The sequence below is a fragment of the Dysidea avara genome, chromosome 12, assembly GCF_963678975.1.
Source record: "Dysidea avara chromosome 12, odDysAvar1.4, whole genome shotgun sequence".
NCBI classification, from domain to species: domain Eukaryota; kingdom Metazoa; phylum Porifera; class Demospongiae; order Dictyoceratida; family Dysideidae; genus Dysidea; species Dysidea avara.
The window spans coordinates 5465731-5478717 of record NC_089283.1 but is presented as its reverse complement, the minus strand read 5'-3'; the positions used below and the strand labels follow the sequence as shown (position 1 = coordinate 5478717).

Below are 12987 nucleotides of genomic sequence, written 5' to 3'. Positions count from 1 at the left end.
TCTTCGGATGAAAGGTTTTGTGGGTGCGCGGTAAACCAATTAGTGGTAAAGCCGTACAGCTGCAACATAATTATTGGCTTTGATATCTTCAGTGGCTTGTAGGACTACTCGATTAAAGCAAGAGGTCGATGTAACAGAAAATCTGCGTGGTAAGAGTATGGGATTACCATAGTCTCCCAACCGTATCGTTTTAACGTAGATAATGTCATAGGTGGATATCTAATGAGTTGTGATTGGTGGACAGCTGTAAATCTTTTAGTCCTTGACCTCGCAAAATACATTGATCGGTTAATCTGATTGTATTTATTACATCTTCTTGCTCGTTGACAGCTAATGGACACGATGGCGGCTGGAGCAAGAGTACCGCCGTACTCACCACAAGTAAGTAGCTGATCGGTTTAACTGTTTTTACTCTCAAAATGTATCGAAATTGTTATAGATGTGTTTGTGTAGAAATCAACTGTTATCACACCTACACGCATTTAATATACAGGCTAAACTAGCAGTTAGCAAAATTACTTCAGATGATAGCCATTTTAGTCCCTAGCTATGTCTATATATCATCTGTGAGTCCATATGCTGTGTTGTACAAGCTATCCAATGGGTAATATGGTTTCCATTGATGTCCTGCCCAACTGTATTCCTCCTGCAGAAACCTCATTTTGTCTGTATAAGGAGTAATGATTGGTACTGGTATGCTTTTAATACAAAGGCCTGGCAGAGAGTGATGGTTTGGGTTCAATCTAGTGTTTTAAAATGTCTTCACATGGAAGCTCGCTCATTTTATACCGTGCCAGTTGTGTATCGACAGGGAATAGAGTGTAGGGGCCATATCAGTTATATACGACCACCTAGCAACACATAGCTAATCTTAAAATTGTATACCACTGACATTTTGGAGATGATACCTCAGGGATCATTATCCACTTGTCACATATCTGCTTGTACCTCTAACAGTGATGTGTAATTTTGCCACAGCAGTTGATTCTCTGTGCAGGCGCCTAATACTGCCAATCAGCCCCTGCGTTGTTAATAAATCATTCAGACCTGATTGTCATTACCTAACACTACCATGAATAAAATATGAACATTTTATTGGTTGAATACAGTAATAATTTTTATCTAGTCTCTATACTAGATACTGGATGGGTAAATATGATATTATAGGTGTAAATATGTGCAATTTGGATTGAAGTTTTTTAGGGTTATAATAATAACAATAGTTAATAATAAGAGAGGCATTATTTGAGCATAGAGAGGCCTCTCTATATTATTAACTCTTGATAATAATAATAGAGTTCAATTATTATCATACTGAGGAGAAATTAACAATTGATTAGCTTCAGAACACCCTCAAGTACATGTTCTCCAACAGATCATGGTATGGTCACACTTGTAATTATACATGTTGGGTATGTGTTAGCCATAATATGTGGCATAATCCTGGCTGAGAATGGACAAAATGTTTTTTTTTAGCAGCTATAAAAACAATTATAATCTGCCCTTGGCTCTGCCATTGTTTTAGGTATAGTATTTTATTGGGTTGTCATGCTAATTAGCCAGGTGAATTTGTGGTCCACAATTTGGTTAATAGACTACTAAATTATGTGTATAATATGCTACTGGCTGCTTTGTGTGTGCTCAAATAATGCCACACTGTGGTTCCCATGTATTTGATATGTAGTGTGCATGTGTGCATGACATGTACATGCCTGCCCACCACACACTTACTACTCATTGTGTCATTACCACTTCCTATAGGACACTAGGCTGATAAATGAGCTACTCATTGAGCGTCGTGTGAGAATAGAAGCTGAGGATAGGAACCAACAATTCTCTGTCCTCCTTCAAAGGTACAATACACAAGTAAATATTGTTATTTCTGTCCATCATAGGAGTGGCTATGTCTGAACTGCCAATGAATTCATATAGGTGTTAATCAAAGCCGGTCATTTAATATGCTTGTTAACTGAGTGTCAATCCTTGTTAAGTGTCCCTTCTGCACTGTGGCCCACACATGGTATCCCTGTGGTATTTATCAGAGAGGTGATAAGAACACTACCAGTCGTTGTCTTTTTTATGATATCAGCTTACTTCATATAGCACAGGAAACTGCTTTCTGGGATTCATTGAATACATGGAATGGAACTTCTGTTTATTTGATGTATTCTTTTTAGGGCTGGTCAAAAGGAGGCATATTATGTCAACAAAAATGAGAAGTTACGTCAGAAGGTGAAAGAGTTTAAGGCATATGGAAGAGACGCACATTCTAAATGTAAGGAGCTGTGCCAGGCCCTGCAACGACTTGAAGAAGAAAACAAAAGATTAAAACTATCTCTTCGTGACAGAGCTGCTGTAAGATTTTTTGTTGTTATTTCTGTGTGCTTAATGCTAGTAGTGTGTGTGTCTGTGTTGTGTCTAAGCTAGACTTATTGCACACACACTTTTGTTCTGTAGACATTGCCACCAGATCAAGCCGAGATACAAAAGCTCACAAAAGAGATTGAGTTGTTGAGGGTACGTGTAAAGCTGATATGTAACGATTACACCATACATGCTCCCCCATATCACAAGAAACCTGACATTTCCATTTTTTATCATGTTTCGTCTAAGGTTTCAAAAAAGAAATACTCACCAGCCAGCTGGGTATTTTCATGTCAGACACAGTAAACACTGTTAGTACTTGATTGCACCATAGGTAACACATTAACACTGTAATGTGTTGATGATTACTGGGTTGGGCACACACGAAGTGTTGATAAGCTATCTAGCTTGGACTATAGTCCAACCAAATATTGAAGTATTCATCCTTGCAAGTGTGACACATCTTTTGTAACTACTACAACAGTAATGTTGCTCTACTTACAAAGAAAAATCTGCAGCAGTTACTGTAAAACTATATCACTTATTCAATGGTACATACTCATGTTTGACTATTTGTATCCAATAAGAGCAGAACTGTGAATATGTTCCTTGTTGGTATTCTATCGTTTCAGTTTTCGTTTTGTCACCGTCAAATTCTTGTAAGACTATTGTGTCGGTACAGCATTTTCGTACTATGAATAAAGAACACAGGCTAATTGGCACGATTTTGTATATGTGTGAATCACTACGATTGTGCATACTTCAAATTCATCATCATAATTTGACGATGAATAATAATAATGAGACTAGAATGTCTGGTACAACAAGGTTTCAATGTGATGTGATTATCGTTCTATCATTTCAGAGTGCTCATAATCGGATAGCCAGTGAGATGCAGCAGAAGAACTCAAAGATTGACTGGAGGATTAGTGAAGTATGTGTCCCTACTATACTGTAGCATGTCTAATGTACTGGGGTGTATCCACTGGGTGGACATGTTATATTATACACCCTTGTAATGTGATTATGTTTATTGTTTGTTTGTGTGAACATTAAGAAATTTTGTGAGGGTGATTTTAATTTGTTTAGTACAATTTAATTTTTGTGGTGATGTGTAATTAAATTCATTGCCACATTTCATATCTCCTGTTAGTTGAATAAACAGAATGAGGCACTGATGAACGAAAGGAAGGTTAGTACCTTGTTGTCCACTGAGTGTGCACTAAAGTGTGTGTATTTGTGGATATACAATAGTTGACAGCTGGTTAAACATTGATATATGTGGAACTCTTTGTTGTATAACTTAGCCACCATTGTTTAATGCATATTGTCTGTCTAGTAGTGTCTGTACTCTGTAATACTAGCACATCCAATACGTGCATACATTTAATATTTAGAGGTCTTCATTTATATTAACAGGTGTTGAAACAGAAATTGATGAATCTTACTGACCAGCAACAAACTGTCTTACAAGAGAACAACGCTCTTAGGAATGAGATCACTCGACTCAAACAGCAAGTGCAATTCCAACAGATGAAGTCTTCTTCTGCTGATGCTGCCAGTGAAGTAAGCATATCTTCTACACACAACGAAGTTAAGCTATTTTTTGCCCTTTCCAGGCTAGTGATACAGAGACTTGTAGTCAACGGTTTTCGCATTCTTCCATTCCCAACTTTCTACAAATGTTTGAAGAACAAAGTCGTGAGAGGCAGAAGATACGAGATGAAATGCAAGCCAATCTGGACCACTGGACTGCACACAATCCATTCAGCCCCACAAAGTTACTTGGAGAAGACAACAGAGACTTGAACGATGATGCACACTCTAGTGTCGATGGAGCTGGTAGTAGTATAGTTGAGTTTCATGGCAGCCAAGACACATTAGATGATGTTCTAGATAACACCACAGATGACTCTTTATCACAAGTTGATTCTGTACTAAATAGACACAGGCAAAGTACAGAAGCTGACAAAGAAATTGTTAAACCAGCTCAAAGTGGAAGTGATATTACTACTGTCAAAGGTGATAGTGAGCACAAAGATGAGGCTAAACAAGAAACTGTTGAGAGAGAAAGAAAAGAAGCAGATGGCACTGTTGATCCGAAGGAGAAAGATGCTGCTAATGGTGATGCCACCAGTTCTTTGTTATCCAGCAGTTATGGTGGTGTTTCTTTGGAAGAGCTGCGTCCCGGGATGAACCTTGAGGTAATTAGATCCATTTACCTGTTGGCTTTGCAAATACAATAGTACTCAGTAGACACAATAGTACTCTGATTAATGTTAGAATTTGAGCAGAACAAAATTACATTCTTATTTGTGTTAATTAAGTGACGGATCGTGTATGTAGGCAGCTTGATTGTTGTTTAGCTGTAATAACATCTTCCAGTGCCATAATTGTTATGCATTTCTGTTAATCGAATTACCATCTTTATATGGTTGCATCCAAAGTGGGCCATGTCGTATTGTTATGTGTATCACCTTACCTATTGAATGGTTGTTGGCTTCAGATGATAAGTGGGCTCCCTTCTCAAATGAAGTAACCTCCTCCTTTTGCCACACATAGCTAAGATATCACAGCCCACACTTTCCCTGGTATTTATTGATGTTTTGTTTTTTTTGTAGGAGAGACTAGACTATGTTGATCGATTGTTGGAAAAAGAGGAACGCAAAGCTGCTGAAGATGAGAAGGAGGGACTGCTAGATTTTCGGCTGCTACGTTCTGGAAATAATGAACATTTAATGCAAAACATACGCAAGAATCTTGCTCGTATTAGACAGTCTAAACATGGTGCTGCCAATGACCACACATCTGTGATAGAGTTTGCAAAGAATGGCTACTACAATCGTTGTGCTACACCAGAAAAAGAAGCATTAGATTCATTTGAGTACTTGAAGACAATTTCAACAGACACAGAAGGGAGTGTAACCTCATCGCCCATCCCTGCTTTGTCTGCCTCTACAGTTCTTTCAGCGCCCCCTAAATCACAACAAACCACTGCTACTAAGGAGCCTGAAATTGTCAGACACTCTCATACAGCTTCTGATCCACATACCCCACAAATGTTTCGGAGAAGTTCTGTCACAAACTCAAATCAGTTACGATCATCTACCAGATCAACTGCCAGCTCAAGGACTGACAGTAGTAGTAGTTATGGTAGACAACACAGAAGAACACACAGTGCTGACAGCACCTTGGATAATACTATTAGGATCGTCAACTACTCTCAAAAACCTTGGACTCCTTACAGGGCAAACCATCGAAAACCAGCTCCCAATACACCTAAGAGAACACCTGATTTTAAAGCAATGAAGTACCAACAGAATCACAAACGAAACAGTAGGTACACCCAGCTTCACTCTAGTACAGAGGATATGTACAGATCACAATCTGATATTTCAGTTGCTTCTGGGGTCAGTATCAACTCTAATACATCAGCTAGTAATGGTAACTATTCACTACTGAGAAAGCCTTATCGTAGATCGTATTCTGATGACCATTCTAACCAAATTAATGGCACACGATCAGGTCGAGTACGTAGTGTGTCAAATGAGTGTCTTAAAGTGGCAGCCACTGGTAAAGGAACCTCTACAACAAATTCTCAGCCTGCTAAGCCACCAGGGAAGAAGGGAACTGGGTTGAGCGCATTGTGGGGCAGCAAGAAAGACACCAAAAATCAGCCAGTCTTATCTAGTACTAGTTATCAAAAGGTGGCAACAGACACTAGACTGGGTAAGAACAGTAGTGATGTACCAGCTAAACAACATGAAAAGCACAAGCTACCATTCTGGAAGTCGTCGCCACTATCTAAAAAGCGACAGAGTATAGCATTCACCCAAGAGCAAGCTTCAGCTGTTAATGCAGAAAGTGGAACAATGTTTGGTCCTGGAACTAGTAACAATAACACTAACCAGTCATTTGGTAGACCAAGGTCAGCTTCTTTCACTTCCATGCAAATATTAGAAATTTTTCCACCACCGCCTGCAACATCAGTGTCCAATTTCTCTTTCATTGGTCACAGTAACTCTCAGTTGCAGAACAGTCCTCGAGAAAAGATGACGTGTTCAAATGATGCACTCTATGAGACCAAGCGTATCAACAACATGCTCATTACCAACCTATAACTTGTATATAATCATAGTTCTACTGTTATAATGCCATTTGTAATTTTGCAGTTTTACTTTGTATTTTGTATGTTTGTCTTTGGATATAGTAGTAAAAATAGTATTGCTGAGCACTACTGCAAGTAACCTTAGTAGCAAGGAATGTATCAGATCCTCCATCTTATTGTCAACGAAAAAAGGTGTTGACAAAATCTCGTAATCTGAGAAAAAGTTTAGCGAAGAAAAAAATACGACCCTGAAAAAAGGTGATGACAAAAACCTCGTAATCTGAGAAAAAAAAAGTTGAGCGAAGAAAAAAACGACCCTGGTGGGACTCGAACCCACAATCCCCAGCTCCGGAGGCTGATGCCTTATCCATTAGGCCACAGGGCCAGGTGGTCAAGTCACTTCAATTATAGTACATTATAAACTTAAGTGTTAATAACAATGAAATGTGTTACATCAGTGCATTGACTACGTAAGGTGCTACTTCGTCATAAGCAATTCCCGCTCCAGCATCAGACTCAATTCCCAAACTAGTCAGTAACTCTTCTGCTTCCGACTCTGTCAACTGTTAGCCAAAACACAATCCAAGTGCATTATAGATGTTAATGGTAATGGTCCTACCTTCCCTAATCCTTCAATATCACATGAAGCTATACAGTTGACAAACTCTTTGATGGTGACATAGCCAGTGGTACCAAGATCTTTCTCTCTTAAAACCTACATGTCAACACTAAATAAAACGATATTAGTTACTACAAAATTAAACCTCAAGTAACAATTCTGTCAACAAGGCCTGTGGGTTTGGTTCATCGGTCTCCGCATCAGCTGGAAGTTTCTTAGACCCCGAGGTTGGTGACTATGCAATCAAAATGTATGGAAAATATTAAAGCACATGCACAGTAAATAGTAAAAGTCACATATAAAACAGTACACTGTATATACAATACACTAGTAGCTAGCTATGCATCTACATCGTTTTGTGATTCAGTTATCACTTTTACTTGCTTGTCATTCTAAGCAATATTGTAAGAGGCACTAATATTTTTAACAGATATGTAGACACCCCACATGGAAATAGGATCTGCCTTAAACCTATTTCAAAAAAGCACTAATAAATGATCTGAAACCAGTGTAGCATTAAAGTGTAGCCAGATGCACTGACTCTCAAGTATGGTGCAGAAGATTAATGTATACCTCATTGAGAGCTTTGGCTACAGGACTGCTGGGTCTGGGTGGAGCTAAGCTTTGAGCGGTGTGTACTGGAACTGGAGATGATGGCTGCTTTGGTGACTGGGTGGATGGGGCTGGGCTTTGAGTAGAATGTACTGGAGCTGGAGATGCTGATGGCTTTGGTGACTAAATAGACAAAACATATCATTATTGGAGCCATCCCATAACTATGAGTGCACACGACTGAAACTGTCTACTGATATTCTTACCATAGTAACAGTGGTAGGCTGATGAGGACCTTTCTTTTTATTCTTGGTGTGTAAGGTTTCTATCCTAAATTAACATAATATTGCTTCGTATATAGTACATATCAGTGAAGTGTACAGCAATATCTACATGTGTATGATATAACTAAATATAACTGCTTATAATCCGCATTTGTCAAGCACAGTTACGGCTAACTTTACCTTCTGCTCATATCTGCACTACTTCCCACAAATCCAGGATTTCTATATAGACAAGTAATAGATGATTGCTTAGTGATAGTCCTACACAAACCTGTTGGGGACTTTCTTCAACTCTTCCTCCATCAGGTATGCTGCTCGTGTCATTTCATTCATTTTCTCATCAATGCTGTATACTGATGGTGTAATGGTAATCCTTCCATCGTCATCTCTTGTTTGAAACCTCATCTTAACATCACCCTGAAATGCATTTTTTTTTTCTTAAATGGACTGGCAGTACATTTTTTGCACCTTGCCAGATTTGTTTCTGCTGCGATTAAGAATTTCATTAGATGTTAATAACCTTTCCTTGTTTCCTTTTGGAGTTTTCTGAACTCTCCGGGACACTACACATATAACATCAGATGGCATTATAAATACACCATGGTTTGGGGCACAATGGAAGTACTGCCGACCCTTGAATTCACCATCATTAAATCCAACTGCAATGAAGACACATCATTTATTTGATCTCACTACTTAACATGGTGCAGCAAACCTGGTGCATCTAGCTGTATTCCAATATACACATCATTAGACATGCTGCCTTCCAGACGCCCAATATATTTTACAGTTCCTTCACAGAATCATGCAGTAAATAATCTTGCTGAGTTCTAATATATGTACATTTTTACCTGGTTTTTCCCCTTTTATAATAACTCTATCACCACGTAGGATTTGTTGGCCACTACTGTATATGTGTAGCATATGAAAGATTAATACTGGAGTATATCTTTGTTGACCTTGAGACATGTCCCTTCTGGTGTGCCATTGAGCCACTACTTCCGCTGAGCGTCAGAGCTCCAAGACTCTGTACAGCATTACACATTGAGCAGTTGCAGCCACTCAGTGGTGGTGGCAATGCTTCTTGTAATGCTTTGCGTTGTGGAGATGCCACTCCTGCTACAGGGTAAGTTGTATGTCGTCTGTGTCCTTTTTCCGATTTCTTTTTGGAACTGCCAATACATTATAAATAGCTACATGAGTACTGCAAGGACAACATACTGTTCAATATATTTTCCTTGAGCATTCACAGTCCTGGATCTCTCTTGTAATGATAAGATGGGAGGTACATCAAACTAAATAGTAAATGAATTACTAAACATTTAAAGTTTTGTATTTATTACTTTCTGTCTGCTGCCCTGTATATCTTTATCACTGCAAAGAAATTAAATGATTCGATAACACTACAGAGCTATTTACTGCAATATATTCAATTAGTAAATTGTACTCCCATAACAGCCTCAGTTTTGGACTAACTGTATAAACTATCTAGTTTATGTTGTGTTAGCTTATGTAAATATTTGTGTAGCTGATTCTTAATTTTCTTACTATTGCATTTGTTGATTATAAGACTTTTCTTTACGTGCCTTTTCTTCCCTGATTTCTTTTTGAGTCATCTTTGTACACAATAAAGAAGTTATCAAGTAGAGAAATACACCTACTAGAGAACTTACTTGTAAAATAGACAACTGTCCTCTAAGATGCTATTTTACAACAAAAAAAAGAAAAAATTATGGTATTTAATAATGATAATAGCATACTCGTATTTCTCTTCTTGCTCTTTCTAATGACATTGTTAGCTTCACATTCTCATCCACAGCTTTGTAGATGAAGTTAGCATCAATACTAAGTCTGTTAAACATTCTGACTCACTTTCTTTGTATTGTTTTTCAAGATTATCATCATGAGTGGTGATAGCATTCAATTCCTCAAATGCCAGCTGTACCTGACTCCTGTTATTACGTAGCTATCCTGACCATTGTTTGTGAACAGTATGTCATTACCTCAAGTCTTTTATCTTTGATTTAACAGTTGGCTGAGTTTTTTCGGAATGTCCAAGCTAACAGTATAATAGCAAGGGTATATTGTATGGCAGGTCGTAATTATCCATGTACAGCAGTCACTATTAATTCACTTAATATAATTCACTTACCAGATGAGTAAGACTTTCAGTTGATGAAGTTCCTATACACAGAAGAAGAAAACATGTTGAAGATGTAGCATGTGACATGTCCAGCTACTCACCAGGCGATCTTAAACCAGATACTGCCTTAACAGCTGGTAATACCAACCTTTAAGGAAGATATAAACCAATCTAATAGAGCAGTCACAATTATAGTTGCATGCAGTGTTCAGATATTTTCCTTACTACATTGACAAACACTATTCTGATCAATCATATTACATAAAATCAGCTAAGGAATAAATTATGCTGATTTTGATTGCTACAGTGCTAAATTTCAATTCCTTAGGTTTGTTACAAGCAAGTGGGTTGTGTTTACATTCTACAAATTAATGCGCTGTTCTTAATTTTAAGTATAAATTCATAATCAACATTCTCTGACTAGATTACATTGGCAAAGAGTCTTAAAATGGTACAGATACAAGACACTATCTCTAAAGCACAAGCACAGTTATGTTTACTCACAGATTACCAGTGTTAACACTACTACAAGGATTGATAGCAATTTCTGTGTTATACATGACAACCTTCTTTTTACAAAAACTTTGACAGAACCCACTTTAGACTTTAGCTGATACATATATAGTTCCACGTTCCCTTTTTCAAATAGAATACTTTTCATACTGCAAATGCCCTCCAACTTCAGCACCACACATATCAAACTTAAACAAGTTTGTTGCGTGTGGGTGTGAAATACTATCCCACAAAGTTCACCATAACTTCTCTGTTTGTTTATTCTTTTTTTCGTGCTCTACATAAACCATTATACAACAACTCAATTGCCTGGCATAGCCTACTCTAATAGAACAGTCATTTAAACAATAAAATTAATGGTTTGAACATTGATGGTTAACCCATATACAGACTGGCTTTTTAGTTATTCATATCTGGAGGTGTTGACAAAAATTAATCTTTATGCAAAGAATTGTCTGTAATTCTGTGAAGCTTATCAGATTTGCACCAGATTTAGCATGTGAATTTAGCCAGCCAATCTGTTAGCAAAAAAAAGGTGCGGCCTTCAAAACCTTGATGAAAAGTTGTGAAAAATGTGGTGACCAAGAAATGGTACAACTGTGTTAGGAGTTAAAAATTGATTGGCATTAACATCATTGTAGTCACTTCTTTGCCATCTTTTAATATTGAAGGCATGGTTATTTTTTTTGTGTGTGTGTGGAACATGTACAGCTTGTATACAAACTAAAAGTGAGCAATTTTTATTGCATGTGTAACATGATCGTTGCAGATATGTATTACACCTTATACTTGTTTGTCTGTGACTCCATTAGGGTCAATTTTGGCAGCTGCTTAATTGGTCTTCCCAGTTTTTGTTACATTTGATCCTCACGATAGTCAAAATTGCAAGATAGACAGACTATTTTAGTGGCCTTTTTTTTTGCTCCTGAAATCATTCTGGCAAAGTAAAGACTTGAAACTGGTTTCCTGGACCCTTTAGAGAGGAGCAGATTTGGTGTTACAGTACTAATTTCAAACCTTGATAAATGTCTAGAAAGCATACCTGGGTATGTACACTGCTTAAGCTTACAACAGGACTTAGACCTACTTGCTCAATGGGCCAACAGATGGAAGATGACATTCAATATCCTGAAATGCGAGTTCCTGAGAGTAACAAACCAACGCAATCCTATCTTGCACACACATTATATTGAAAATTCTCCCATTAAGGAAGTTCCATCTGCCAAATATCTAGGGGTCACCATCGACAACAAGCTTACCTTCAATGACCATATCCAAACAATCACTAATAAAGCTAACCAAATCAATGCCTTTATTTACAGAAACCTGCGCCACTGTCCAAGCACTGTGAAATGTAACTGCTACAGAAGTATGGTCAGGCCAGTGCTTGAATATGCATCATCTGTATGGGATCCCCATACCTTAAATAATATTAATAGAATTGAAGCAGTACAGAGAAGAGTGGCCAGATTTTGCCTAAATGAGTTTTCAAGTTACTCTAGTGTTACTAGCATGCTAAGCACACTTAACTTACCTCCTTTACAAAAAAGAAGAGAGAGAGCTAAACTTATAATGATGTATAAAATTATTAATGATCTTATTGATATCCCCAAAGATTACTTTACCCCTAATGATTCGCGATTAAGAAAAGGATACTACAGGCAACTGACGACAAACATTGACTAGTATAAATTTTCCTTTTCCCCCTCTGTGATTAAACTTTGGAACCCCCTTCCCCCCTATATAGTTAATTCCCTTTCCCTGGATAATTTTTGTAACAACTTAAGTAATTATATCTGTGCGTTATAATCATTTGTGATTTCTGCACAGTAAAAACAAATAATAACTACACAATCTGAATCACTCACTGTTCAGTGCCGTTATCCAAGCCAGCTATACCCTGACAACATTATTGTTTTGTCACACAGCCAGATCTTACGACATGAGAGAGCTAGTTCAATTTATCTCAGTAAACCAGGCCTCAAGGTGCGTATGCCGATGTTTAAACTAATGTCAGTGATCAAATCATATATTAAGTTTTGTTTTTACAGTTTTTCCATAGTGCTACCTAGCTAGCTAGCTTCACATATTATTATACTACATTACCTGGGAGACTCAGTCGCTATCCTCTCGTTGTTCTTCTTGTTCTGCCCCTCCCCTGTGTTCTCCTCTATCGCTACCGGCAAAAGCAGAGTATACTAAAGTTCACAGCAAAACCACACCGGCAGGAACTTGCATGGGAACGCTCACTGACAACATACACGCTTACCTGGAAGCATATTTCCCACCTCCGAGTGTTCAGTGTGTAATTCTATAGGAGCCTTTTGAGACAAAACCGCCATTCCTTTTATTAATGGGCGGGGCTATGGTTGCCATGTCAATTTAACTTGTTGCACGTGGGTTT

General features: G+C 37.9%; 2 protein-coding genes and 1 non-coding gene across 4 annotated transcripts; 1 reads left to right on the top strand and 2 right to left on the bottom strand.

Moving 5' to 3' along the window:
* The first annotated feature begins 28 nt into the window (after nt 1-28).
* On the top strand, nt 29-6595 carry LOC136240999 (uncharacterized). Of its 2 annotated transcripts, none has more exons than XM_066032097.1 (10): nt 29-149; nt 212-381; nt 1762-1853; nt 2178-2355; nt 2458-2517; nt 3230-3298; nt 3518-3556; nt 3784-3930; nt 3984-4568; nt 4986-6595. In XM_066032097.1, exons 2-10 carry the CDS (start codon nt 334-336, stop codon nt 6483-6485), a joined length of 2718 nt encoding a protein of 905 aa, XP_065888169.1. In that variant the 5' UTR covers nt 29-149; nt 212-333; the 3' UTR covers nt 6486-6595. The 2 variants fall into 2 exon arrangements, with proteins under 2 accessions (XP_065888169.1, XP_065888170.1); XM_066032098.1 differs by having other exon boundaries at nt 54-149; nt 331-381.
* Nucleotides 6596-6784: 189 nt separating this feature from the next.
* Nucleotides 6785-6857, bottom strand: Trnar-ccg (transfer RNA arginine (anticodon CCG)). Its single transcript has one exon. It is a non-coding gene; the product is annotated as a tRNA-Arg (tRNA).
* Nucleotides 6858-6863: 6 nt separating this feature from the next.
* On the bottom strand, nt 6864-12987 carry LOC136240396 (centrosome-associated protein 350-like). Its single transcript, XM_066031363.1, has 22 exons — nt 12853-12987; nt 12690-12759; nt 10172-10218; nt 10080-10111; nt 9931-9986; nt 9800-9879; nt 9688-9746; nt 9601-9630; nt 9476-9543; nt 9271-9301; nt 9149-9222; nt 8887-9099; nt 8779-8834; nt 8643-8720; nt 8396-8586; nt 8199-8344; nt 8108-8149; nt 7910-7973; nt 7665-7826; nt 7237-7326; nt 7092-7187; nt 6864-7035 (listed from the first exon to the last, which is right to left on the bottom strand). The coding sequence occupies exons 1-22, from the start codon at nt 12923-12925 to the stop codon at nt 6922-6924; spliced, it is 1872 nt and encodes a 623-aa protein (XP_065887435.1). The 5' UTR covers nt 12926-12987; the 3' UTR covers nt 6864-6921.

Excerpts from the sequence above, each read along its gene's own strand:
- LOC136240999 (XM_066032097.1), top strand. The coding sequence starts at position 334 with ATGGACACGATGGCGGCTGGAGCAAGAGTACCGCCGTACTCACCACAA. Across the intron at positions 2,518-3,229 it reads AAGAGATTGAGTTGTTGAGG|AGTGCTCATAATCGGATAGC; the intron begins GTACGTGTAAAG and ends CTATCATTTCAG. Across the intron at positions 3,299-3,517 it reads TTGACTGGAGGATTAGTGAA|TTGAATAAACAGAATGAGGC; the intron begins GTATGTGTCCCT and ends ATCTCCTGTTAG.
- LOC136240396 (XM_066031363.1), bottom strand. The coding sequence starts at position 12,925 with ATGGCGGTTTTGTCTCAAAAGGCTCCTATAGAATTACACACTGAACAC. Across the intron at positions 9,880-9,930 it reads TCAAAGATAAAAGACTTGAG|GAGTCAGGTACAGCTGGCAT; the intron begins GTAATGACATAC and ends ACGTAATAACAG. Across the intron at positions 7,188-7,236 it reads TGACAGAATTGTTACTTGAG|GTTTTAAGAGAGAAAGATCT; the intron begins GTTTAATTTTGT and ends GTTGACATGTAG.